The 27,187-nt window shown below is 55.9% G+C and overlaps 1 protein-coding gene across 1 annotated transcript in view; it reads left to right on the forward strand.

Annotated features, from left to right (window-relative positions):
• The window catches only part of ATXN10 (ataxin 10), a 125,723-nt gene extending 99,717 nt beyond the window's left edge, over positions 1-26,006 (forward strand). The window contains exons 10-12 of the mRNA XM_016135705.2: positions 5,045-5,108; positions 25,033-25,220; positions 25,690-26,006. Coding sequence (XP_015991191.1) covers positions 5,045-5,108; positions 25,033-25,220; positions 25,690-25,692 — 255 coding nt within the window. The 3' untranslated portion in view covers positions 25,693-26,006. The remainder of the gene's footprint in view (positions 1-5,044; positions 5,109-25,032; positions 25,221-25,689) is intronic.
• Positions 26,007-27,187: the final 1,181 nt, after the last annotated feature.

Consider the following 27,187-nt stretch of genomic DNA (forward strand, 5'->3'; position numbering starts at 1 on the left):
CAGTATAGGAGAGAGTATTTGCAATCCATATATCCGGCATAGGACTCATTCATTCCAGGTTATGTGAAGAACTCTCACTACTCAATGAAAAAGGACAGCCCAGTTAATACACTGGGCAAAATACTTGAGCAGCACTTCATAAAAGATTTGGGCATGGCCCAGAAGCTCCTGAAAAGATGCTCCCCGTCGTTAGTCATCAGGGAAATGCAAATGCTGTCACCTAGGAAGGCTGACACCAGGTGCAGGTCTGAGGACGGCTTCGTCTCCAGGTAGGAAGCACACCCGCGTTGTTCATTATTCACGTCACGCGCGGACTCTAGTGAGCGTCTTGCCCGTGCGTTGTTTTCAGAGGCTGTGTTACGAGCACACGTGGACCAATGTGTTGGTTCGCCTCCGCCGACCGTCTATTTGAGGAGGAGGTTCTGTCCTGCGTTGGGTAGGGTGCTCTCGCCTTTCCCCAGGTTTCGCGTTTTCGCAGTCACCATCCAGTGGCAGAGCAGCCAGAACAGTTGAGGCTGTTTTCCGTCACCCTAATACATTTTCCCGAAGGAACTGAGATGTCACTGGGGCGGGTGTGCAGACTCCGCTCAGTGCGAGACTGAGGTGGGAGAGACCTGTTAACAAGTCAGTTATCGTCCTTCTGTTCACACTTGATTTCCGGAGGCGAGACGCTCGCCTGTTTAGGGCAGGCATGGCGTCTGGTGGAGACGCATCAGCTCAGGGCGGCGGCGACCGAGCCCGGCTCCTGGCTGCCAGCTGCAGCTCTGACTCATTTATAGCATGGGCCTAGAATCTTTCCCAACGTGTTGGGCAAGAAAACAAAACCCCTTCCTTGTTTTATGAAGTGCGAACAGAAGAAAGCGTGTTAATTTCCTAATTGTTCTCCACGCAGGCAGCTGCAGCAGCGAACTTGAGCCCAGTAGTGACACAGCGTGTCTGTCACTGCTGAAGGCGTGGCATTCACAAATTCTTTCTCTAGTGACCTTACCTGTGTTCATTCTTAAGGACATCCTTACCTCCCCGTCATAACGCCACGGCCATCTTTGTCTATAGTAGGTCATTTATGCTGTGAGCATTGAAGGAATGTATGGAAAATTTTACTTTGTGTCGTTTCATAACGCGTGGATGTGAATGAGAAATGTTTAACTAGGGAAACTCACCCTCAGCTCAGCCACAGCTCTGGTCTGACCATCATCTTCAAGAGCCCTTTGACGCGCCCTCACTGCCTGCCTGAATTTCAGTGTTTACGTGTGATTTCACTTCCTTCAAAGAACATCTTACCCATTTCGTGCAGCTGAGAATTCTTTTTATTCCCCAGGAAAATAGACGTATCTCTTGCATGGAATAATACATCCTCGATCCTTTTATTTCTCACCTCCCCCCCAAAAACCTGGTTTTTGAAAATAAATTTCCGATTTTGCCGAATACCCAGGAGAGCAGCGTGCGCGGCAGTGCGAGCGGCGTCCCCGGCGCGCCCATCTTTCGGGGCTGCCGCGTGGCTCCCTGCGCCAGCCGACCGCACGGACCCTCCCCGAGCGCTCACTGTGCGCCAGCCGCGCGGCGAGCCGTTCCGTTCTCAGTCACCCTTCGAAGTAGGCCCTTTTACCTCCGTTTTACACGCCAGAGTTCAGTGACTTGCCCAAAGCCACGCAGCTCAAAAGGGCGGCAGACCCGGGCTTTGAGCCCAGCCCTCTGCTGCACAGTCCCGGCCCCCGGCCCCTGGCGGTGCTGCCTCCCTCCCGCACGCCGCGCGGCCCTGCCCACCTCCAGCTGGGGCACGTGCTCCCCCTGCTCAGAACGTTCTCCGCAGCCCCCCTGTTGGCTTAATTCCTCTTCGTTCTCTCCTCGAGCTAAATGTCACTTCTGCAGGGACGCCTTTCCCGGAGCCCCGTGCCGTACAGTCCCCAAGTCAAATACTACGAAGCTCACTGTGGCCTGGAGGCACACCTGTGCTCCGGAAGGCCTTGGCTCACACGTTCGCAAAGGGCCGGTGAGGACTGGCTGGTGTCCCCGCTCTGTGCCAGTCAGCAGGCCCTCGCTCCTTTCCCATGCCTCCCTCCTTCACCCCGGGCTAGCCCGAGACTTGTCAGCACCCCGCCTGGCCCGCTGGGAGTGGCATGCCGGGTCCTTGGGAGGAGGCGTGGGATGGGACGGTCGCTTTGGAAGCTTTGCATGCTGTCTCGGGTGGGCCACCCGGTTTGGCTATACAACTTCCCTCCGGGGTTCTCAGACGCATGACCCGTGACCCTCCTCCATGCTAGCACCTCCCAGGCCGTCCGAGGGGAGCAACCCATATCTTTCCCCAAACCGCCCTAGACCTCTGTGTTTATAAAATACAACACAGTGAATTACTAGGAAAACAAAACAATTTTAAAGACAGGAAATTCAAGCCCACATGTTATGACAAGATCCGCAGAGCCCTCTGCTCTGTGTGCTGCAGGCGGACAGGGGTCCCCCGAGCTCACTTTGAATAGCGCTTACTCGTTAGGGGACCGCAGGGAGGGCGCTTGTCTCGTGAGACTCACTTCTGACACCCGTCAAACAGAACCGTTCATACTCACCTGGCCTTGTCAGAATTAAATGGGGTCGTTCGTGTCCGTCACCACGCGCTGAAGTTACATAGTACTTCATTTCTCACCCTGCCTCAGTGGCTAGAAGCTACAGAGGTCAGGTGGATTCTCTTCTTCCCTGCCTTCAGCGAGTCCGGACACCTGGAGGGTGGCTTCTTTGGTGGGACATGAGCTCTGCAATAGTCCATCGTGTACTAGAAAGGTCTTCGCTACTGGATTGTCTTTGCTTCCCGGCCTTTTCAGTAAATAGCTAGAAAATAAATATTTTTTAGAAAGAAAAATGTATCATGAATTCATGCATCGTGAATTCATGCTAGTGTTCCTAATTTAAATGTAAAATTAACATTTTTTAAGCTGAAAGTCTTGGTTCATAATGATTAGTTGCCCGTTTGCTAAATATATGAATAACAGTTCAAAATAATGGTACGAAAATATTACACTCAGACAACTGAACGTGATTTTAAAGTTTCTGTGTAGTTCTCGGTGAGCTGAGGGGGCGTCTCACTAGAGATGTAAAGTCAAAATTCTGTTTTAATTCTGTGAAATAATCTTTTTTGTTTTACATGTCATCAGATGAATTGTTTCTGTTTTCTGTTTATGTAACTATAAATTTAATTTTAACAAGTCGTAGTTGCTACACGTAGGATTCCAACGTCAGAGTCGCACAGCCGGGCGCACTGCCCGAGGCCCAGCGGATCCGTTCCTGTGTCTCCCACCTCCTTCCCTTCTCCGCCCTCCGCATAGCAGCTTTTCACGTGACCCTTCCTTGTTTCTTTTGGGAAATCGAGGGCAGTCTGTGTGTTTCCCCTCCCGTGGCACACAGAGGTCCACACAGGAGCCCGCTCCGCGTTTCCCGTTTTACACTTTGCGTCGTATCCCGGCGACCCCCGCCCTCTCCGTCAACTCTCCGACTGCGCAGACTTCTTTGTATTTGTGCCACAGCTGATTCCGCCAGCCTGTGCTGACGGACATTCGAGTTGTTCCCAGGGTCTTTGTTGTTATAAATTTGCCACACTCAGCATCACTAGTCATCAGAGAAATGCCAATCGAAACCACAGTGACATGCCGCTTCTCACCCACCAGGATGGCTAAAGGGAGACAGGCGGCAACAGATGCTGACCGGGACGCGGAGGAATCGGAACGCTCAGACGTTGCTAGTGGCACGTAGAACGGTACAGCCACTTCGAAGACCAGTCTGGCAGTTGAAAATGTTAAATATGGTTATCTAAAATCCAGTCGGTTCTACCGCTAGGTGTATAGCCTAGAGACTTAAATACGTACATCTACTCAAAAACATGTTGATGACAACGTATCATAACAGCCAGGCGGTTGGAACGGCCCAGGTGTTCGTTACTGGATGAATGGCGGGATAGAACGCGGTCTCTCCGGACGGTGGCGCACTGTTCAGCCACGAAAGGGAGCGAGCCACCGACACCCGCTACGCCGGGAACGAAGCCGGACACAGCAGGCCACGTACCGAGCGATTCCGTTGGTGGAAACCTCCGGAATTAGGCACATCCACAGAGGCAGCAAGCGGGTAGTAGTCGCTAAGGGCCGGAGGGAGGAGGCGGTGAGGAGGGACGGCTGGTGGCTGCGGAGCCGCCGCCCGGGACGGCGAAGACGCTGTGCGGTCCTGGAAACGGGGTTCCTGGGTCGGAGAGCGAATCGCGCGTGCGCTGCTGCTGCGTTCGGCCCGGTTCCCCTCCGCGGGGCCGCGCCGTGCAGGCCGCACTCCAGCGGGGCCGGGCGCCACCCCCCGTCGCCTCTCCAGCACGGACGGAAGGCGCTGGACTCGGCGTTGGCCACCTGGCAGAGACAGCCGCGTCTCGGCGCGCTTGACAGTCGCCCTCCTGCTGCGGACAGAGCGGAGCGCACTCTGCTGCCCGGCGCCCCGCCCGCCTTCCTTTTGTCCTGTGCCCTTTCTGTTCACGTGGTCACCCACTTTTCTATTGGATTGTTGGTCTTTTCTCTTTTCAGAAAATTTTTTTTTAAATATTAACCTTTTGCCTGTGATATCTTAAACATAATTTCTCCAGTTTTCATTTGACTTTTAAAACCCAGTCAGATTTTAAAACCTGTTCCATGTTGCTTCTGGATTTTGAGTCATAGTTAGAAAAGTTTTTCCTCTTCCCAGCTTAGAGAAAGAATTCACTACGAGTTCTAGCAAACTTTCAGCTCAGATCCGTTTGGAGTTTATCCTCAGGAACAGTGTTAGGGTGTGATCCACTTTATCCTTGTTTATGTGGCTACCCAGTTGCCCCAACATTTCTGATTAAAGTGGGGGGAAAAGTACCACTTTCTGTTTATGTGTCTTGTTAAATATTTGTGGTTTGATGTCGGTGTTTCACACGATTGCACACACGGTACCACAGCAGTGAGGAAGGAGGTCGGAAAGGAGAAGCAGATCATCTGTCGTCTCCGAGGCTCCCCAGGCTGCTTCCAGTGTGTAAATTTGTCTTCTCCCTTCTCTCTAGGTCAACGAGATGGACGCCATTCACTTGATCCTGGACAACTGCAGGCCCGATGACCGGAACCCCTGTATCCTTGCCTTCGAGTCGCCGCGTGTTAGCCCGGAGCCTCAGGAGCGGGGCCCTGGGCGCGCCGGGCGCACGCTCCTGCCTGCTCGTGGCTCGCGTACCCCCTTCTCACTTGGCTGCGGGCCTGCCTGTCACTCTGCAAACCGCAGCGTGGTGAGCTGAAGTTCGCGAGATAAACCATTCCGCTACAGAGTGCTTTAAGGCTCAGACAGCTCGTCTGTGGCCCCTGCGCGTGCCGCGCTGTCGCGAGGTCACCTTTGCAAACTGCGCCCGTGTTCTTGGGAGCAGGTGGGAACAATTTCATGTTTTTGTGCTGCGAAGTTTCTAAGCACTCGCTCCTTCGGCAGCACCGCTTAAACAGTGGTGTGGCGACGCGGAAACGTGAGGAGCGCTCAGAGCCAGCAGTGGGCGGGGAGGCTTGACGGCTCCTGGTCCTGTGACCCTCTGTGACTGAAGCCGGGGCCTCTGGCTCTTGCCCTAACCTGGACTGAAACGAATCGCCTGGAGTTTGTAGTGGCCGTGGAGCTGATTAGGACAGTGACGCGGGGCCAGGGGCCGGACGCAGCCTGGTGGGTTTGAGAGAGAGACTGATGTCAGGACCTCCCTGGTGACAGCCGACCTCAGCCCCGTTCCTCGCCCTGTGCTAATGGCATGTGGGGTGGGGCAGGGAAGACCATTGTAGGGACCTGGAGAGTGTCACCCTGGGGGGGGACAGTGGGGAGCCCAGCCTGGGACAGGAGACGGAGGAAGAGGGGCATTTTAAAGTGAAATTCCCCCCACTGGTTTCTTTCTGTCTAGAAGCGAAAAGGAGCTGATGAAAACCGTGTGTGTCAAAGTAAATAGAAGGAGAAAGGCATATTTGTGCTAAAGATGCTGTCATTTGTCTGATGAGCAATAGAGGAAAAAGCTCCCTTGTTTCAAAGAGCATGAAGCTGTGAGCTCGGCGGGAAAGGCAGGCCAGGCCGCGTGCGGGACTCTCCTTCGGGGGAAGATGGAGCCGCTTCGCTACACGGTAGTCGGTCGCCGCGGGCTGTATTTCCTAGAGGGTTTTGAAAATATTTAGCTCCAAAAAGGGAAAGGAAGAAACAGAGAAAGCTGCCTGTCACGGGAAAGCAGTAGAACATCCTGGTGCCGATATTGAATTCCTGATAAAAAAAAAAAGGCGATTTATTATGAAAATAGAAATTCACCCGGTTTTACTTTCATGTCCCCTGAATCGCCCTTCTAGTGAAAAAGGGACCGTTCTCCGGTCCTTGGCTTTCAGCAAGACCAAAGCGTGAGGAGGCGGCTGCGCGTGTGTCTCCGGCCGGCGCCTTCGCTCCGCCCCTCCGGCCGGCGGCCATTCGCTCCGTCATTCGTTCATTCATTGATTCATTCGCTCACTCCTTTCGAGAAACACACAGTGTGTCCCGTACGTGTGTTTACACACGCGACCTTACCTGCTCCTGGCAGCGCCGCGGAGCAGTGCGGGTGAGCAGGGAAACTGAGAGACTCGGCAATTCGTCCTGAAGGTCAGACCCGGAGTTTAAACTCGGGGTTCTTAGCCACTAATCCACACTGCCTCCTCGCCAGTCCCTGGGAGGGGACAGTACACGGACAGAGAAACCACTGTAACTCGTTCATGTAGCGGAGAAGTCATTCAGAATTCTGAATTGAAGTTGATCTGGGTAATCTATATGGATCCTGGTTTTTATAATGATAGTGAAGCATTGCAGGCCCTGAGAGTCTCCTCTGACTTGTCAAGAAAAGTTAAAAAATTACATGGTTAGTGTTACATCTATTCAGTAATTCTTCAGAGTTTTATTCATTCAAGCTACCAGATTTCAAAGGCATATAAAATACAGAAAAGATAGGACAGACACACTGGAATAATGGTCGAATGATAGGAAACGAGGGAGCATTTAGCCTAGGAACTCCGATTTTCTGATTTTCCGTGTGAGCCATAAACCGGAACTGGGCCTTCCCCGCCCCCGCGCCGATGCGGCACGTGCAGGTGCGGGAGTGAAAGGGGCCTGCGCTCCGGGCTCGGCCCCGCTCACAGGCGGGTCCCCCAGAGGATGTCACCGCCCTGGCCGCGCCTCCTCACCCCCCCTGCCCTCCTCCAGGGGCGGTTTTCCTGGTATAACTTCATTCCTTTGATTTTCAACCTGTCTGCATTCGGATGTTTTTATAAACAGCATATAATTGGGGTTTTCTTTTAATCTGGTTTGACAGTCTTTGTCTTTTAGCTATTGGATTTAGTCCATTTATATTTAGTGTAATTACTGATCTATTTATGCTTAAGCCTCTGTGTTCGTCCTTCCTATTTTATTGTTCTTTCTCGCTTTCTATAATTCAGTTTCTGTCTTTTCCTAGCTTAAAAGTTCTTCGTTATTTGTTCCATTGCATTAGTAGTTCCCTAGGAAACACCATGCGTTCTTAACTAAGCGCTGTTTGCTGTTTCTCAGGCCTTCACCCTCTTCCCGGGTGCTACAGCACCGTTTAGCACTTTCGGCTTTTATGCTGCTGCCGTTGCATGTTTTAATTCTGTTCTCGAAGCCCCATCAAGTAGTATTGTTTTGTGAAGTCAGTGGTCGCTTAGCTCTGCCCACGTATTCACTGCTTGCCCAGCCCTCCGCCCCGCCTTCAGTCTCTGTCCGGCTGTCTGGGGTTCTTTCCTTCTCCCTCGTCCTCTTTTAGAATTCCCTTTAAATCGGCTCCATTGGGGAACTAATTGGGTTTGTTTGAAAACGTTTTTCTTTTGCCTCCGCTTTCCTGACCTCCTGCTGGAGAGAGCACCCCGAAGCCAGCATTCGGGCGGGGTGGCTGCAGGCGCTCGGCGCCTGGGCACGTGCACCGCCACGGAGCTCCAGGCGGCCCGCGTGGCGTCCACGCCGGGGGCCTTTTCAGCCCTCGCTGTCGAATGAATCTTCTGTTGAGGTGAGGAGAGAACCGGGAGCTCACCTGCTTTTTTAAAAATTTGCAAACAACTCTTCTATTTTAATTGACGCCTTTACCTCATGTTACAACGGCACGTGTGCTCACCAACACCGAGCTTTGGGGGAGCCTGTGAGACGACTGTTTCTTTGTTTTTCTCCCCACTGGCTTAGGGTTGGCGCTCTTGGATTCGCTGACTTAGTTGCTAGAGCCCTCACGTGGCCGTAAGCCACAGCCCCGTCTGTTACTTCTTGTCTGATGGCCTTTGGGCTTCTGAAATTCCGTTTGTCCTTGTGGGTTTGTGCCTTTTAAAGAAAAATCCCGCGGGCCTTCAGAAGGGAGTGTGGATGGAGGACCGTGTCTGTAAGCTCCATCGCCTGCTCCTCGTCGCCAGTCACCCCCATGTCGCCCAGCTCGGCGGACGCCGCACAGTTCCCGACCTAGTAAAACCCCGTTCGACGGAACCGCTCCCTCCCTCCTCCACGCACTGCTTTCTCCTTGGCTTTCACGGTGGCACCTTCTTTCGGTTTCCAGCTCCTCCCTCTTGGTCCCTGTTTTTGCCGCTGCTTCTCCACGGCTTCCCAGTGTCCGGGTGCTCCCGGGGAGTCCCGCCCATTTGTTCAGTTACTCGTTCGCCGTTTCCTGCGTGCCTTTTGCGTCCCACACGTTCTTCTGGGCCAGGGAACGACGGGGAATCGTGTAGGGAGGCCGTTGTGATCATCTGGGCGAGAAGTGATGTACGATGCTAACAAGCCCTAAACCTCGCCCCTGGACAGAGCTCTCTTTCTGAGAGTCAGACGTGTATCCAAACCCGGTGTGTCCAAAGTTAAACCATCGCTCTCTGCCTGCAGAACTGCCCTCTCTCTCCCAGTAGATGAGCGAATGTCTCCGTCCGGCCACTCGGGTCAGACACCAGGGGGTCACCTGGTGTTGCCGTTTTTGTTGAGTAGAAGAATGAACGAGTAAATGGGCTCACAGTTTGGTGAAATACGTGTGTGTGTGTGCATGTTTTGTTGGGAGAGTCCTGAGCACAAGAGAAGTTTCTCCCATGAGCTCTTTGCTTCATTGGTGAGTTAATCAAGCTCCGTTTGGCACTGATATTCTCGGGTTTGTTTGGTTTAACCTCTGCTAATGAACACCACCAGCTAAGCTTTTATTGGACTTTTCATTTCAATATTTCATGTTAAAAAAACAATAGATATTTTAGATACGCTTAGACTGGAAACGGTGCTGACGTTAAATATTAATTAATTAAAATACCTCCATTCTTTGGTCACTGTGGATCACCTAGCCGTGTCCATACCGCCCGCCTGGGCTGGGGCGAGGGCCGACATTGCCTTTGGACAGTGGTCCTTGTTCCGTGCGGTTGGGACCCCTTGCAGGACGGCTGCTTCCTTGGCCACCCTTGGGGTTTAAGAACTTCGGGTCATCGTATCAGAGAGAACTAGGGCTGAAGTGCCCCGGGCCGGGGACGGGGCGGGAAGGAAGCTCAGAGCTTCTCGGACAGTCGTCCTGGAGGCCACGGGGATTTCCAGTTCCAGGAACAAGCGTCATCTCAGAGCGGTGGCTGGCTCTGGAGGATGCTCCTGGCTGCCGCTGCTTGGGTGACACGAGCCCGGCCAGGCCCAGCTGTTCGCTCAGCCGCAGTAATGACACGGTGCCGATGCCATCGGAAAATTCCGGCTCCGCTACCACAGAGTCCATTTCTGATTTGTCAGTTTATTGTGGCGAGTGGGATTTTTGTTGTTGTTGTTCCCAAATAGAAACAGCTGAACTTTATTTGAAATGTTTTTCTTTCGTTCTTTTTTGATCTGTGTTTTGATCACTTCTCCTTGATGTGGGTTTTTTTTAATGTTGTTTTTATTGGAGGGGAGGGGATAGGGTTAGAATGAGAGTCCAAACAGGGTTTTTCTTTTTTTTTCTTTTCTCTCCTTTTTTTTTTTTTTTTTGGTCAAAAGACCTCTTTTAAAGTTTCTGCTGCATACAGAAGTGTAACGTTTAGAGAACTAATGAGCGGACAGTATTCGCCACAGTACGCCGTGGCCGAGGGAGTGTGGCCCAGCGCCGAGAGTCAGCTCTCGGGCCAGGCAGACCCAGATTCTGCCTGTTCTTCAGTTCTAAGCACTGCACTTACCCCCGATGAGTTTTAGCTTCTTTGTCTGTAAAATGGGGCCTACCCCACAGGGATGCGATGGACATAAAACGTCATCGCGTTCTCCAAGTGCCCAGTGTGTAGCGCGTCTCAGCCATGGGTGGCCGCGTACAGATGCCTGTGACGGCCGTCAACCCCGGGGAGCGAAGTCAGTTTTCGTCTGTGACCTCCCTCTAAGGCCGTGGTAGGTCTCAGAAGAGGATCATCGCACCACAAATCAGAGTGAAGGACCCAGAAGCAGAGTCACGCGCGCATGACGTAGGCCCCACTGCGGTTCAGCGAGGAAACGATGGTCTTTCCATCAATGGTGTTCGCCCGGTTCGGTGTCCATAACGGGAAAAAGCCGCCACCCCACCTCGAACCAGCACACGTGTGAGTGAATTCAAGATGAATCCTCGACCTCAGTGCGAAAGGCGAAACAGAAGAGCTTCTAGAAGGAACCATAGAAGTCTATGGTTATTATATTGGGGTGGGCAGAGGTTCCTTAAACAAAACAAATATTATAATTGAAAAGCACTAAGTATGAGAGGAAAAACTGAAAAGATAATTGCATTACGTACATCTGACAAAGGCCTCAGGCCCGTAATACATAAAGGATTTCTACAAAACCACAAGGAAAAGATAATTTTTTTTTTTAATGGACAAAAGACAGCACTTTATAAAAGAGGAACTCCGGAAGGCCGGGGCGCAGGCGCAGGTTGTCTGACCCCACGGCGTGTCCCTTGGTCCCGACTCTGCTGTCCAGACCTCCAAGTGGCTGCCCTGGTCGCTCCCTCAGGGTCTCTCCCAAGCACCTTTCTTGGGGGACGTGTGGACACTCAGCCGTGTCATCTGGAAAGTCTTAAATCAAACCATTTGCGCATCCAGCACGTCGTCCCCACGCACTGCTCCGTTGTGACCTTGGATGGTCGTCAGGGTAGATGCTGGGGCCCTCCTCCGTCTCCCACGCCTTCCCCTCCGGTGGGACTGGGTCGTGTGCGCCTTCTCTCGGGATTCCTCCGTGACCCCCCTGGCCGAGCCGCGCGCCCCCGATCGGTCTTTTACGGTTCTGTCGTGTCACTGTGCCCCTCCCTGCACATGTCCCTCCGGAGTGACTGAACACGCGACTCTTGCCGTCCGGGAGGCTTACGCTGGGGGGATCCGTGTCTTGCTCCTGCACCCCGAGTGCACGCCCTGCCGGGCGAGTGTGAGTGTGTGAAGGAAGCAGCTCGCAAGCAGCCACCGGCAGGGGGGCCAGCCCTGCGCGCAGGCTGGCGGGGAATGTGCGCGCGAGTCCCCTCAGGCTGGCGGGGGCAGGGGTCGTGGGACCCTAGCCCTGGCCGCACGTCACCCGAGATGGTGTCTCGTGACACGACTCGGCACCGAGGACCCCACCGGATCGCGGGGCGTGGGGGAGGCAGCCTGCGGTGCCGCGGGCTCCCTCGCCGTGGCGGTGCGCATCCCCGCCAGCCTTCGCTTGGTGATGGGCGCAGGAAGTGGTAAACTAAAGCCGGTTTCAGACACCCGCCGCCCGCACACGGACCCTCGTGGAGACGGCCCTGACCCCAGCGCAGCAGGCCTTGCGCTGTGGCTGGCGAGCCCAGCCGCCCCACCCGCAACGTCACTCGGTTTCCCTGAGCTGCCGGCAGAGGCCGTTGGGAGAATGGACGGACCTCGTCTTCGGGGTTGAGTGAGCGCCGCGGACAACCGGCCCGGGCCGTGGAAAAGCCTCGCTGGCGGGAGAAGCGGAGCGCGAGCGGGGCCCCACCCGGCCCTTGAGCTTCCCCGTGACTGCGGCCAGCCTGGCTTTTACCAGAGATCCCTGTCTGCGTGTTGGGTTAATCGCTCGATTTTACACTCTCACCCGGGCCCACAGAATGACGACTTTGTCACATGCACACGGAGAGCAGCGCCTTCTGGGTGAGGGTCGGAAAAGCCCGTAAAGAGTCAAAGCAGCTTCCCAGTTTGGGAGAGAAACCGAAATATGTCGGAGTCAGACTTGTGCTGTTTTTCTCTCCTAAACCGCTTTCAGACACTAGTGCGGCTTTGGCGACGTCTCGGGGCAGAGCCGGGAGGCGCCGGGAAAGGCGGGCGCGGCGCGGTCGGGCGGAGGCCCGGGCTGGGCGTGAATGGCTGCCGTCCTGGGCCCTGCAGTTCGCCAGGACGGGGCGCCCACGGACTCCAGAAGCCTTCCGAGGTGTCAGGGGACAGCATTTCATAGCACCGTCTCGCTGACGGAACGTGAACAGCGTTTGGCAAACCAACCCACACTTCGTCTTAGTTCCGTCATCATCGGGATTTTTCAGAATTATTTTGAAACATAACTTAGATACCAAAAGGTAAAGAGTGTATTATATATATATGTGCTGTTTGCAAATAATGACAAAGCACACGCGTGTAACCAACACCCAGGCCACGGCAGAAGACATGGCCAGGCTTCCCCAAAGCCCTGACTCGCCGGGCTCCGCCTGCCCTGGGTCTGCATTCCTGCACGCTGAGCTGCGGGTTGGCCGTCTCGAAATTTCTGTGAGTGGAATCATGGCTTGCATCGTTTTGTCCTTGTTATTCAGAATCGTAACTGCGATTCAGCCAAGTCATTGCACGTGTTTGGCTGTACAGGGTGTCGAGAAAATTTAACATTCATTTATTCATTCATTAGCCGTTAGTGGACATTTGGCTTATTTCGGCTTCGGCGCTGTCAGGATTAGTGCCGCTGCGAACACGTTTGCACGGTGTGTGTACCTGGCACACGAGCGGGAGGAATGTTGAGGCTTCTGTGTCTTCAGCTTTACTCTGGGCGGCGCAGGCTCCAGACGTAGCCGCGCCGGTTCACGGCCCCGCCGCCCTGCGCCCCCGCAGCTCTCGCTGGGGTCGGACTCTCACACTTTGCCTTTCTGCTGCTGTTGGGATGTGATTTTTATTTTTCCAATTAGTAATAAACACCTTTTTTGTGTTTCTTGACCTTTTGGTTTTCCTGTGTCATGAAGAAGCTGTTTGATTTTTTTTTTCTTTTTTGCTTATATTTATGTTTTCTGTCTTTTGTAAATCGATTCATAGGAATTTTTTACGTTCAGGACATCAGTTCTTTATGTGGGTTGAAATAATCTCTCCCCTGGGCTTGTTTTGTTTTTGGTTTTCTTCGAGGTGTCTTTTTGTAATTGAGATGTAACTTACACATGGTAAAGCGCAAACTCGTACTGGTGCCTCGGCCCTCGGGCCGTCTCCCGGGCGACAATGCAGAACGGTCCCCTTCTCAGCCGGTGCCGGTCCCCACAGCCATACTCTCTCCTGACGTCTGTGGTGGTTTGATGAATTTTTCTTCCCTCTATGGTTAGTGGTTTTTGTGTCTTACCAAAGGCCCTCAGGATATGAGAATATTCTTCTGTTTTCATCTAAAAGCTTTATGGTTTCACCTTTCCCATTTAGATCCCTCATCTGTCAGAAGTTAATCCTCATTTATGGTGAGCAGCGGGGCTCAGTCTTTACATTTCCCCTGTGGTTACGCAGTCGTCCCAGAGTTGAAAAGGCGTCCTCTCACCCTTGGCTCTGCAGGGCCGCCTTGTCGCAGATCATTGTCCTGTGGGCACGACTCTGTTTTTGGCCCTCTAGTCTCTGTTCGGAGTATGGCCCGCACTGCCCTAACTACCACGGCCGTCAGGCCGATCGGGTGGAATGAATGTCCAGTGCTAACCAGCGTTTCACACGTTGTCCTTTTCCAGTGTTGCTGGATCCCGCGGTGTCTGTATTATTACTTCCGTTCGTCCGTTCAGCAGGTATTTTCTGAGTGTCCGCCTTGTTGTGCGGCGGGCACTGTTCCGGCTGCTGGGGTACAGTGGTGACCGAGGAGGAGACGCTCTGTTCTTGTGCAGCCTGCAGGCGGGTGGGAGCAGGCACAGGGCTCGGCCTGAGGACAGGCGCTCAGCCGCCCCAGGGGAAGGAGCTGTGACCTCACCCTCGGGACGCCTTGCTGCTGCGCCCCAGGAGCTCGTGCCACGTCCTCGGTGGGTGTGCCACCTGTCCCTGACCGTGAGCTCCCGGAGGGCAGGCCACATCTGACTTCCCTCTTTTCTGGGCATGTCGTAAGTGTTGGCCGGAACGAGGGGGCGCGTCCTCCTAGGCCTTCCCCACTCTGGCCGCCTCTCCTTCCACTAGCGCCCCAAACTCACCGCGCCCCCAGACTCACACTGTTCCTCCGCCCGGCGTTCTCCGCTCTACCCTGACCAACGCCTGCGAGTTCTTTCCACTTGATTTAAACATAATTCATTGAGAGAAGTCCTCCACAACCCCAGTTCACGTGGGCCCCCTTTTATTGTTTCCTCTTGTCCTATCATTTAGTTTTGTAGCCGTTGTCACATTTGGAATGACCTGTTTGTTCCCTGGAAGTCCAGGACCTCTGCGGCTTCCGGATTTGGGTATCACAGTCATTGAATTGGCGCTTACTGCGTAAACACGTGAGCGTGACACACTCGGCATCTCCGCGCCTCCCTCCTTCCGTAGCGGCTGCCTGTGCTTCCCGTCCCTTCGGTGGAGATTGGTAAAGGGAGAATGAAAAACTTTAAGAAACGGTGTTTAGCGAAATCCGCATGTGGCATCAGAAGCCGGCTGAGAAGGTGACTCGGGAGGGGCATTGAATTCGCTCCCGCGTCCCCAGGTGGCGTGGCGGCGGCTGGGCCTGACCGCTCTGACAGCTGATGGGTCGGGCTTCTACTGACATTCAGTGACCTGGGTTTTTCCGTGATATCCAAAATCTGTAACCCACTTTTGTTGACCTCGGGACCAATACCCGTAACAGTAACAACGATGACAAATCTGTTATTATAACAAAAATAGCTGACGTTTCCTGAGTGCCTCTTTCATGCCAGACATTGTGGTTTTATTTAAACTTGTGTCACTCTGTGAGATCAATACTGCTATTATTCCCATTTTGCAAAAGAATGGGGCTAGAGACAGAAAAGTTTGGTAGCTGGCCCAGACCACGGGCCGGTGGGCGGCAGGTACGACAGGTGGAACCTGGACGTGCCGACTCCATGGCCTGAGGGTTTGATCTCTGTCCTGTGATGTCATTTGGCGTTTTAGGAAATCATTTTGCTTTCCCCGACTGTATGGATGAGGAAACTGAGGCAAAGGGAAGTCAAGCCACCTGCCTGATGGGAGCCGGGTGCCCCTTAGCCTCCCTGGGGCCCAGGCTGGAGCTGGGCAGCTCCGTGGCCCTCAGGTGTGCTGCGTGTTGTGTGTCGGGTGCCAGGCAAGGCACGTGACAGACGCCCCCCCTGCCCTCCTCACGTGTGACCTGTCCAGGTTTGCTTGGTGAGGCTGCGTAAGTTCCCCAGAGTCGTCCAGCTTCTGCAGTGGCAGAACCAGAATTCGCGTGCAGGTCTGTTCTGTGCTAGACTCTTTCTCCCACCGTGGGGGCTCCCGGCTGCTCTCCGGGCCCCCTCCTGCCTCCCGCCACACCACCTCCACTCGGCCGTGAGGAGAGCTCTGCATTTTCCCACTCGGGCCTTTCAGGGGGTTCTCACTGGCCTAGGACAGAATGCAGCCTGGAGCCCCCGAGGGGTGGGGCTCCGCTCGCCCCCACTCGCCTCCCGTAGCTCTCCGCACGCGCTCCCCGGCCACAGGGACTGTCCCTCGTCGCCGCTGGTCTCGGCTCCTGCGTGGTCTGCGCTGCCGCCCGCTGCCGCCTCTCCCACTCGCCGGGTGCCTGGCGTCCTTTCATCCTTTGGGCCGTGCTCAGGTCGCCTCCTCAGAGAGGCCCGCGACGCCCCTGCCTAGCGCGTCGTCCCCCCGTGACCGCGCGGCGTCCGCTCACCCCACTCAGGGCTGGGGTTCGGGTCGGGGCCCGCGTCCTCTCCGGAACGCCAGTGCCACCGGCCGACCTGTCGGTCATCGCGCCCATGGCATTGAGCACGGCGCCTCCATGTTTGCCAGACGCACGGACAGACCATGATTAAATTGTTGGCGCACATGTGGATCTGTGATGAGCAGTCTGAGTTTCTGTTTATATCTAGATCCCTTGCTGTAATACCAGTACGAGAATCGAGACGCGTCCTGTTTATGGGGAGGAAAAAGACGTTCAAGTATTAGGTTTCTATAACCAAATAGGATTCCCCCCCCCCCCCCATGAGACATTCAGTACTTTGGAAGTTTTAAGAGACGAGTGAAGAAAGAGCTTTAGAACTCAGTGTCACATTGTGACCAACTTGGCTTTGAAATAGCCCGAAGCATTGTTGGTATTTATTTCCAGTTAGCGTCAGAGTTATTTGCACATTACAGACTCCTGCTGAAGGTTGTCTTGACTTCAGAGTGGATTCGGCAGTGCCGCTCCCTTACTGAGGAAAAGCGAAAATCAGAGGGCGGCGCTCGGCGCTCGGCTCCCGGCTCCCGGCTCTTGGCTTACCTGAGACCGATAGAAGCAGAAGCAGATGGCGTCCGTGGGAACCGCCACCCTCCTGGCTCGACTTCGCAGCGCAGAGGCCCTGGGAAGCACACCTGTCCTCTGTGCCTGCCCGAGCCTGCAGGCCCCCGCCCTTGACTGCAGAGCTCTGGGGACAGCCGGGGCGGGTGGGGTGGGGGCCGGGGCTGCTGGGGAGAGGCAGGCCAGCATGGCCGTGGCTGACCCGCAGAGCGGAACTTCCCCACGTGACTAGTGACAGATTTGACCCAGGATGGTGTTCACAGATGCTCAGCGCCCAGCACATGCTGAGCGAGCTGGCGCCCTGACCCCGGAGCCTGCCGTCTTGTCTGGTCCAGACCCCGCCGAGGCTCCACACCGCAGCCTCGCTCCAGGCTCGTGTCTCGGGCCTGCGTGGACCTGGCTGCTGTGTTCCTCTGGAGAGCCGGTGGCGGGAGACCAAGGCTCCCCCTCTGTCACTGAAGTGGGGTTACTTTCTTCTCTTCCTCGAGTGTTCATTTCACTCTGAGCTGTTGATGAGCTGTTTCCACATGCATTGGCAGAGCTGGTCACTCCGACTGGTGCCTGCAGGCTCCCTTTATGCGTTGGCATTTCTTGGAAGAGAAAGGGACCTTATTGCAGGTATCATGAAACCTGTGTCTGTCATTGATCTTTGGGCATCAGACTCAGCAGGAAGAGCGCGGCCCTCCTACAGAGGCCCCTTCTCGTCACTGTGGTCCTCCATGAGGGCTTGGGCCGGTGTGGCCGAGGGCTTTCGAGAGCGTTGCTGGAGCCCGGGTCCACATGCTGGCTTCGCCGCTCCAGGTTTGTGACCCTGGACGGGTCACTAGGCTCCCGTGTCCTAGTATTCTCATCAGCAGGACGAGGATAATAGTGCCTACCGCGTAGCGTGCTTGTGAGGATCGAGTGCCTTCTGCGAGGGCCCGGAACAGCCGCCATACCGTGGGTCCCGGGGCTGTCAGAGCCGCCGCGGTCGTCTTATTGAATCATTACTGTCACTGTTTCATGCAGGTGAAATGACAGCCGTGGCCTCTGTGAGAGACTGTTAAATGCATCTTGCAAAGCATTGCTTGCATCGCAGGCGGCCTGTGCTCTGTGACTAGACGTCCATCCAGCCGGCCCGTCCCGTGACTCCTTTGCCCCAGGAGTGCCGCGTGCCGCCCTCCCCGCTGGCAGGAGGGGCCTCCAGCCTCCCGGCGTCTCTGCTCCGCTTCCACGGGCCTCTGTCAGCACCCCGCGGTCCCAGGTCACGTCACCCCCTCCTCGACCCCGGGTGTGGACGAGGCGCTGGGCAGCGCCGTTGTCTTTGGAAGCGTCCATCGTGTCCGGAGCGCCCGGCCCTGACAGTTCTGCCTGCAGCGTGAAGGCCGATGCAGCGTGGCTCCGGGGTCTGCGTGCGTTTACTAAGCAACGCCGCACTCGCAGCCCAGAGCCGACGGGGGAGTCGGGGGTGCTGCCCCCCCCCAGTCAAACAGACAGAACCAGGCCCCAGGGGGCACTCACGCAGCCCGCAGCCGAGAGCCCTGGAGCGGGAGTCAGAATTACGTAGCGACGAGACAGAGAGGTGACACGAGAGAGGGCGGGTGGCCGGGGGGGGGGGGGGGGGCCACACCCGCCTGGCGGGCCCTGGGGGCGCCGAGCTGCTGCTCTGCGCCAGGCCCCGGGCCTCAGCAGTGCCGTGGGCGTGCCGCCCCGGGGCAAACGGAGCCGCTTCGTGGCCCCGAAACCCTTTCGTGTGGTTCCAGTTAGAAGTGGTATTGCTGTCTCTGATCCTGAAACCTGCCCTGTGACCGATGCCAGGCCGTGGCTGCTTCCTGCCGCGCTGTGCTTTTAAGTGGTCAGCAAAACGGTTCCAGAACACGCGGCGCACCAAATTAGTTCAGTGCTGCCGGGTCCTTCAGCAGCAGACCCCGCGGACGTGAGGCCACCTGCAGGCCGGGCAGGGAGCGGGGACGTCCTCTTCCGTCGGTTACTTCACGGCCCAGCCGACGGGCTTGCTGGTCAGTGCAGGCGACAGCAGCGGCCTGTCCCGCCGTGTGCTTTGCGTCTGGGCCTTGGAAAGGACGCCGCGCTCCTAGCCTGGCAGGGTCCAGATGGAGGACGGGGTTCGGGGTCCCTCCTGTGTGCCGAGGCCGAGGCAGCGGGGCCCGGTGACGGGGAGGGGAGGCCCGTGGTGCCGAGCGTCCTGTCCCTGTGAAGGGTCGCTGTAGGGAAAGGAGTCTGTGTGCGCCCAGACTGTGGCCTGTGTTTCGGGGCCGCAGGGAGGTGCTGCCTGGGGTCACGCACAGGCCTCGGTGCCACGTGGTTCTGTCAGGGTCCGGCCGTGTTTCGCGGGCCCTGCGTACCACTTCCTGTGATGTCCGGGTCCCTGGGGATTTCGGGGCCAGACAAGCGGGCTCTGCTTTCAAAGGAACGGGGTTTCCGGGGTGACTCTCTCCCTCAGTCAAGACTGCGACTCTGCTCCTTGTAGCACGTAAGAAACGCAAGTGTTTATGTTTTCAGATCGTGACCTGTAATTCACAAATCTGGCAGTCATTTGTTCCCTCATCCTCTTCTGTTAGTTTTTTTTTACCACTCTATTTTTTTTTCCACTCTCAGTATTAGCAATTAGCTGTTAATTGGTAAATTAGAGAGTACAAATATTTATTTATAAATGCTGTAGATAGACTACAAAACCTAAAAGATACACATCAGCACATCGCCGAAACATTTGAACCACAGATGCGCCCTCGTATTTGAACACAGATACTCGGGGGGCGGGGGAAGGAGATGCCAGTGATTTGGAGAAGGAAGAGGGAGCCCTGGCTGGGTGTGAGGACGGCAGGCGACGCGGGGGGGGGGGGGGGGGAGGGATGCCTCCGTTCCCAGCTTAGGCGGGAGGCGTGGCCAGCGGGGGCTCGGCCCACCCCCGCCCGCCCTCCCCCCCCCTCCCCTCGCCTCCGCCCGGTGAGATCCGGCTCTGGATCCTTCTCCACTCTGAGATCCCCTGTGGCCCCCTGTGGCGTGGCCAGGTCTCCCCTCCCCAGCAGGAGACCCTGGGCAGCAGTGGAGGAAGCGCCTTTCCTTCCCCTCGGGTTGGTCAGGGCTCCTGCCGACGGGGTCCGAGAACAGGGTCCGAGAACAGGGTCCGAGAACAGGGTCTGAGAACAGGGTCCCCCCGGGGACAGCAGGAAGGGGAGTCGTCCTAGCCACGCCCCGCCCCGTGCTTTTTCCTCTTCGGCTGGTAGAAACTGGCACATCTGGAGGAATTTTGATTTTTAGCCATGTAAAGCGTTATAAGGACAGTTTAAACACTGACTACTTCGCACTGTGAGAGGCCGCGCGGTCCTGCCATTGTCTGGGGAGGTGTCAGTTTAGCTGTGGAAGCCGCAAAGCGTCCTCACGTGCCGTGGCGGATGCTCCCACGGTTTTGCGGAACCTCAACCCCTTGCCATAAATGGGCTGCTTGTCTGAAAATCAAAATCTGCCTTAGAAGCAAAAAAGCAAACGCAGCTGTTATAGATAACACGTGAATGTTTTGTGTACATGTTACATATTAAACAGATACACTAGACAGCCGTAGATACATAAAACATTCACAGTGTGTGTACATATCCTGAAAAGTCAGTAAAATCTCATAACATTTAAATCGTTTTAATTTAAATAATATTAAGCTTTTCAGTGACAGTACTTTTAAAAGCTCATTTGTCTAATCAGCAGGCGTTTGTCGGTGCCTTCCCTGTTCTAGACCAGAGACCGACAAACCTCAAGGTTGAAATCTAGTACAGAGTTGGCGTTGGCACCCGCGCCGTCTCTGTCCCAAGCCCCAGCTCAGCTGCTGCAGCTCAAACAGCCACAGACGAGGCGTCAGCGCGTTAACACGGCTCTGTGCCGATAAAACTTTATTTATTATTGGATGCTGACATTTGAGTTTCAAATAATTTTTATACGTCACCAATTAGTGTTTTTCTTTTGATTTTTTCCGTTTAAAAATAGAAAAACTGTTTAACTTGCGGCCATGCAAAAAGACGGGCCCCCATTCGCCAGCCCGTTCTTAGCAGTCTTCTGCACACACACATAGCACACAGGGACCAGAACAAAGTCCCTGTCATCGCGAGGGCCGAGTCCTGGTCACCTGCGGGCCTTTACCATGATTCTGGGAGCCGAAGAAGGCCGCCTTTCGTGGTCAGATGGAACCTTTCTCGTCAGACAGTTCCGATCTTAGTGTTGTAATCCGCCTGACCATAAAAGCGAGTTTGGCACACGGCGCCGCGGGTCAGTAACGTCCTGGTCGCGACTTCTTCCGTGCGTGCCGTTGTCAGCCCCCGGCTCAGCTCTGCTCACATCGCGTCAGGTCGCGTGCGCGGACGCTCGGCCCCCGGGTCCCACCGTGCAAGCGCTCGGGGTCCGCGGGCGGCTCCTCACGTGCCGTCCAGGCCCCGGCCGCCAGGTGCCATCTGCGGCCCATGACCCCGGGCCGGCTGGCCCTGCCGCGGCCTCACTCCAGTGCTGCTCGCAGGCTTCTTTCGAGGCGGTTTCGTGAAGACAACCCAGGCCTCCTGTTTGTGGTAGCCATGGAAACGTTAGCGCTTTCTAAAGCCAAGCGGGCACGAAAGCTCTCAGTGGTGGAAGGATTAGGGACTTGAGAAGATGTTTAATTTTCTCCCCCACTCTTTCTTTCTTTCTGTCTCTTTTTTGAGAGGGAACAAGAGGGCCATGTGAATATTAACTGGACTCGCTTTCATCTCCCTCGGGACACTCCAGGCTCCCGGCCTTCCTCAGCGCATCGGCGAGGCGGGCTGTGCATATTCATGAGCCGCCTGTGCAGGAGGGCCGTGTGCGCCTCGGGGTCTCTCTTCAGCTCATTTTAGGGACGGAATAGCAAAGCGCTTTTTAAATTATGAAGACGTCGCGCCCCTAGGCAGTCGTGGTAAAGTGTCCTCCCCGAAGCAGCAGGAAGTGAGAGGCCTTGCGAGTGGCGTTGAGTTTGTAGACGGACAGCGCAGGCCCCAAGTGCTGGGGCCCGGGCTTGGGGCCCGGTGGAGCCGCGTCCGCCAGGCAGAGTGCGTCGCAGCGCGCAGTGCTCTCGCTCGCCGGCAGCCTCCTCAGGGAGGAGGTCGGTGGGTGTCCCTCGTCCCGTAACGACGTGGGCTACACGCTCCAGTGGAAAGTGTTGGGGTTTTGCGGTCGCTCATCTGCTGTTTCTGACTTTGGAGGTGCTGAAAAGGAGTGGGCTCCGGTCGGGCCCTGTGCCCGCACGTCTCCCCACTCCCCCCGCTCCCCCTGCTGGCACATCTCTTTGTCCTCGGAAAGGCCATTTGGAAGGACAGGCGCCGCTTCTGCCCTGGGCTGTAGCGCTCCCGCGAGGGCGCCCGCTCCTCGTGAAGCCCCGGCCCTGAGGTTTCGTGTCTGAAGTCGTGCTGGCCCCGCGGTGAGCAGCGCCCTTGGTGCCCTCGCTGGGCGCACGCGGGGCTCGTCGTCGGGGGGTCTTCGTGGACCTCGTTCCCTCCTGTGTGTCGCACGGGGGTCGTGTGTGTCTGCAGAAACGAGCTACCAAACCCTGCGAGGGCAAGACGCTTAAAACACGGGACGCGGTAGCCGCCGCCCCAGATGGACGTGATTAAGATCCGCCCTTCATCCCTCCACGTGGGCCTTCTCTGGGGCTGTGTTGTCGCGGACCTTTTATTTACACAGTTCAGCTTCCTTGCCTGGGCTGCGTTTATATTGGTTTACTTTCATCTGATCTGTCAACCCCGTAAAGCCCTGAGTCAGGAAACCACACCGAGAACAGGAGGAAAAGGCCAGGCCGTGTGGGTCGCTGCCGTGCCGCCACGGCCCCACCCGCGGTGACGGGGTGATCGCGTCCCCTCGTCCCGACGTCCAGCCAGCATTTCCCAGCACGGCGCTCGGCTCGGAGGACAGAGGCGAATCAGACTTGCTCGTCGGGAGTTCACGGGGTGGCAGGGCCAGACAGCAGTGTGAGCCGAACCAAAGCTTAGGTCGCGTCAATGCACAGACCGATAACCGCTTCGTGCCAGGAGTGGGGCTGGGTGCTGGGGGCGCAAGGGTGATCAGGCGAGGCCCCCGCCCCCCCGAGTAGCCCCCGGGCCCTTGAGCAGCGGCCCGAAGGCGACAGAGGCTGAGAGAGGAGGCTTCGTAAACACACAGGCGTGCCTAATTTAAGCTGGCATCGGGGACAGCCGGGACAGTGAGGGAAGGCCTCCAGGGGGCGGTGGCACTTAGCCGAGTCTGAGACAGGAAGGGGCAGACGGGGGTGAAGCGCCACCCCTCCCGGGTCAGGGACCCACAGGTGGCGAGACAGGCGCCACCCAGCGTTGCGAAGGCGCCTGGCGAGAGAGCTGGGCGGGCCGTGCTCTGTCGCGCGGTGGTCTGGAGCTCTGGGCGACAGTCCCATCCTCCAGAGGCTGGCGTCGGCTTCTCGGGTTTGAGAGCCGCACGGCCCTGCGGCTGCCGGGAGCTCCCACCGGGGCGCGGCCCCGGTTTCCTGCGTCCGGCCGTGCTGAGTGAGGAACCGGGAGCCGCGGGACGAAGGGCTTTGCTTCCGCCCCGCAGTCGAGAGCTACGCGCCGGCCGGAACCTTCCGGCCTTGTGAGCATGTCCTCACCCGCACGTGTCCCTCAAACGTTTGCTCCCGCGCCCAGTCCTCGTGCTCACTACCTCTCTTTTCCTACAGAAAATGAGGCGATGGAGGGCGATGTCGTCCTGGGTGAAAAATCAGTTACAGCAAGCGCTGCTTTGTTGAGAGATTCACTGACACAGTGGGAGCCTTGTCACCCGGGGTCATTTTTATTCTCTGTACTGGCACAGGGTGGGGCTTAGTGGTCGTAGAAGACGGAGAAGATCAAATGAGAAGCAGAGCCTCATAGAGGACCGGAGCTTAGTCACAAAAGGGTGACAGGCAGGTGGCGGAATGAGAGCCCCCCCGAGGGGGTGGCTCGTTACACAGAGTCCGCCTCAGCTGGGCACCGGCGGTGCCACCTCCGTGCCGTCCGGAGAGGGTTGGTCACTCACCCACCGGTGGCTCTGGTGTCACTCCCCGAATACCAGCGGGTCACGCAAGTGTCCGCTGGTCCTCCTTGTGACGGCCCACGGCCCCGTCCTGGAGCAGGCAGGAGCGGCAACCAGGGCTGGGTCGGGTCAGGGCTGCTATCAGGTGAAGCCCCCGCCCGCCTCCGGGAGCCAGCAAGGCCTCGTCAGGGTGGGGACCAGCTTGAGCGCCCCGGAGGGGCCAAGATGGAGGGAGCAGCGGCCTCTAGACCTGCAGGGAACACCCCCCCGCCCCCCGCACGTGAAGTCACTCGCGTTTTCCGCGTTGCCCTTGTCTAACGGGCTCGTCTTTCACTGTCTTCCTTTGCGGTCGTTGAACTAGGAAAACTGATCCACTTTCTTTCCCAAGCACTGCGAGAAAGCGCCGCAGGCTGTATGCGCGCCGCAGCCTTTCTCTGCAGCGCCCTGCGTCCTGTCGACGGAACTGGAGGTGTGCGGGCGGCGGGTCCGAGGCGTCGACTCCTCGGCTAGAGGGCCTGATGCCTTCTGGGGACCAGATGCCCCAGTTCTGGCATCGGGTGCCCGCGTGGGAAACGCCTGATAACCGGGACAGGGCGGATGTTTTTCCCGCCACCTTCCCCCCGATGGGGCAGGGACGCCTCTCGTCATCGGAGAAAGTATTGCTTCCTCCTTAGGTGCTTTGCCGCTGCCTCTGGACCAGCGGGGGTGCCAGGACCCGGTTCGTGTGGTCTGTCCCAGAACCCCGTAGAGCACCAGCTTAGTGCCTTCCCGGGGCGCCCACAGCCCCCGGTAACTAGATCAGAGGCCTCCGTGAACGGCGCCGACGTTCTCCTCCGCGTGAGTTGTCTTCCATGTGCTGTGAAGGTCGCTGCGCGGAGCATTTAGCATCAGGGCCGGGGCCCAGCGGGGCCGTGAGGGCGAGGTGCGCTCTGGGGAGCCCAAGGGCGCAGACTGCACCCAGCAGGTCCTTCAAGGTTTGCAGCGTCATCTTTAGAATAAGGCAGCAGGGAAATTCCATGGCGACTCACAGACACAGTTCGTACCTAGGCGTTTTTTACACGAGATAATTTTCGTGTCCTGTGCTAACCCGGCGTCTCTGTGACCGAGTCTCCGATGCGCGTGTTCTCGCCCTAGTGGCTCAGCAGCGCAAGTGCGTGTGCGTGTGTGCCGTGCACGCTCGCCGGCACCGCGAACTCCACGCGGGGCCGCTCCCAGCCTCCGCGCCCTCGCGCATTCCTTCACCCGGACGGAGCGCCTCCGTGCGCAGGCGCTGGACACGCACACACGCGTGTCCTAGGTCACGGTAAGGGTTTCCTGCTTCGGATGCGTGGTCACGGCACCTCCGCAGGACAGACCTGCCGAGCGAGCCCGGCCTCGCGGCGCCGAGCGGTCCGCCCTCTGGCAGCGGCGGGGCGGGGGGTGGGGTGGTGTCGGTGCGTTCCTTGACTCTGCCTCCAGTTATGACCCAGTGGGTGGTGTACGCCATCCGGAACCTGACGGAAGACAACAGCCAAAACCAGGATCTGATTGCCAGCATGGAGGAGCAGGGGCTGGTCGACGCGTCCCTCCTGAAGAAAATGGGCTTCGAGGTCGAGAAGAGGGGCGGCCGGCTGGTTCTGAAGTCCGTTCGCGACGCCCCTCCGCCGGTAGGTGTGCGGGGCGAGCCGCGCCCTCGGTCTGCCCAGGGCGCTGCCCGCTTTTCCAGTGCCTTGGCCGTGACGAGGTTCCTTCCCACAATCACAGATGGGAGCATTTTGCCTTCCAAAATGGCAAGGAAGGCCCCGCATCGAATTGCCAAGAATTTTCTCTCAGGCTTTATGCTGCCATTTTCTTAAAAGAGTTAAAATATCCAACTCATTCTAGGGGAGAAATAGAAGAAACATATCAAAATTGTTAGGTGGTCCAGAAGTTTCTGACAGGAATTAGATTTTCAAATAGCTCATACCGACTGCAGTGAAAAGAACAGAAAACTCGTATCACATTGGGCGGGTTTGTCAGATTTCTCTCAGTTACTTCTGATCACTGATGAAAATTCTCTATTTTTTTTCTGTGATGATTCTTGTAAATGTGCTATATCTCCAATTTTATTTTTCTTTCTTTTTTTTTTTTTTTTAGTGAATCAACGCTCCGTATAAATACCTGAATTTTGGGGCCCTGTTTCATGGATTTTTCATTTTCGGCAGTAAAATTGCAAGTGTTTGAAGATTCATTAAGTACAAGTTTAGTAACTCGTGAATCTTTTTGGTAATAGAGTTAAATGTGTGTAAGTTTAAAAGTGAAAGTACATGAATATTCTGTTGTTTCTTTGCTTTAAAATGTAGCCGTCTGATGAGCTTTGTCCCCGTGGATACAGTGTGCATTTAAGTCACTTACTGTACGCGCTGTGGCAGCAGATAATAAACTCGTCTTGTGGCGCGCCCGTCCCTTCCTTGGCAGAGACTCCGCCGTTTTCTGGGGTTCCATTTGTTCCTTCAGATGGCGAATCGGCCTCATTCCTTTTATCTTCCTCTTCTCGCTGGGTTTTCTGAACTCTGGCTGGCGGCCACTTCGAAGTAGTTTCTCACTGTGATTAATTCTGGCGATCTCTTTTCACCCCTTCTGCCTTTCCAAAACATTGACAAGACTCATTTCCAGTTAATTAATTCGAGAGATGCTGAAGAATAGAGTCCTCTCCCTCTCTTCCTTTTAGGGGCTGGGCCCTGTTGTCACCAGCCCTGTCCCTTTGGAATTTAGCGGGACTGAGAGGGGACTGCGGGCGGTTAACACTTCCCGCGCCAGGCCACCCTAGCAGCAGACTTCCCCGGACCCACGCTGTTCAAAAGCCGATGCCTCCGAAAAGGGGGGAGGCCGCGGTCTCCGTCGGCTCTGTGTGCGGCCGCTGCGTGACTGGCAGCTCCGTGTCTTCCTCGGTGTACACGGCAGCCGTCTCGAAAAGGCGCACCGAGCTTCGGCCACGGCTTCGCTGGACTTGCAAAAGGAACTTGAGGGAGCAGGAGTTCGACCTATGTCTGTCTGTCTGTCATTGATAGATAGATAGATAGATAGATAGATAGATAGATAGATAGATAGATATTCACATTAGAGGTAGAACTGGATTACGTGAGCAGCAAAATCTTTATAAACACCCAGATCATACCATCAAAAACCTCTCTTGGGTGGTCATGTTGTGGACGGTTAAAACATATTATCTTCTTGAACAGCCATGTACTAAATTAAAATCCCTAGAGATCGCACGATTCATGTGGAACCTTCCAAAATAAAAACAACAAAAAGCCAACCAGAAATTTTCCAGAAATACTGATTGTCCCAAAGTAACATGCTTCTAAGCTGCTTCATGGCCATACTTAAATCACTTTGTAGAAACAGCTTAAGCGTGTTAAGAATAAAAGATCTTCCCCAGGCTGTCTAACGCACTCTATATAACTGTGAAGAAATGTCACCTTCTAGGATTGTGGTAACCTACAAATAACGTTTTTTCTCTCACTTATGACAATTCTACCGGTAAAGAAGTCTTTGCAGAACTTACAGTGCACAAAGAAGTCATTCTCTTCTGGGACACAAAGAGTTAAAGCCCTGTTCTCTACACAGAAGCCTGGCCGGAGGGAAGAAACAG

The sequence above is a fragment of the Rousettus aegyptiacus genome, unplaced genomic scaffold (genome assembly GCF_014176215.1).
Source record: "Rousettus aegyptiacus isolate mRouAeg1 unplaced genomic scaffold, mRouAeg1.p scaffold_m13_p_2, whole genome shotgun sequence".
NCBI classification, from domain to species: Eukaryota; Metazoa; Chordata; class Mammalia; order Chiroptera; family Pteropodidae; genus Rousettus; species Rousettus aegyptiacus.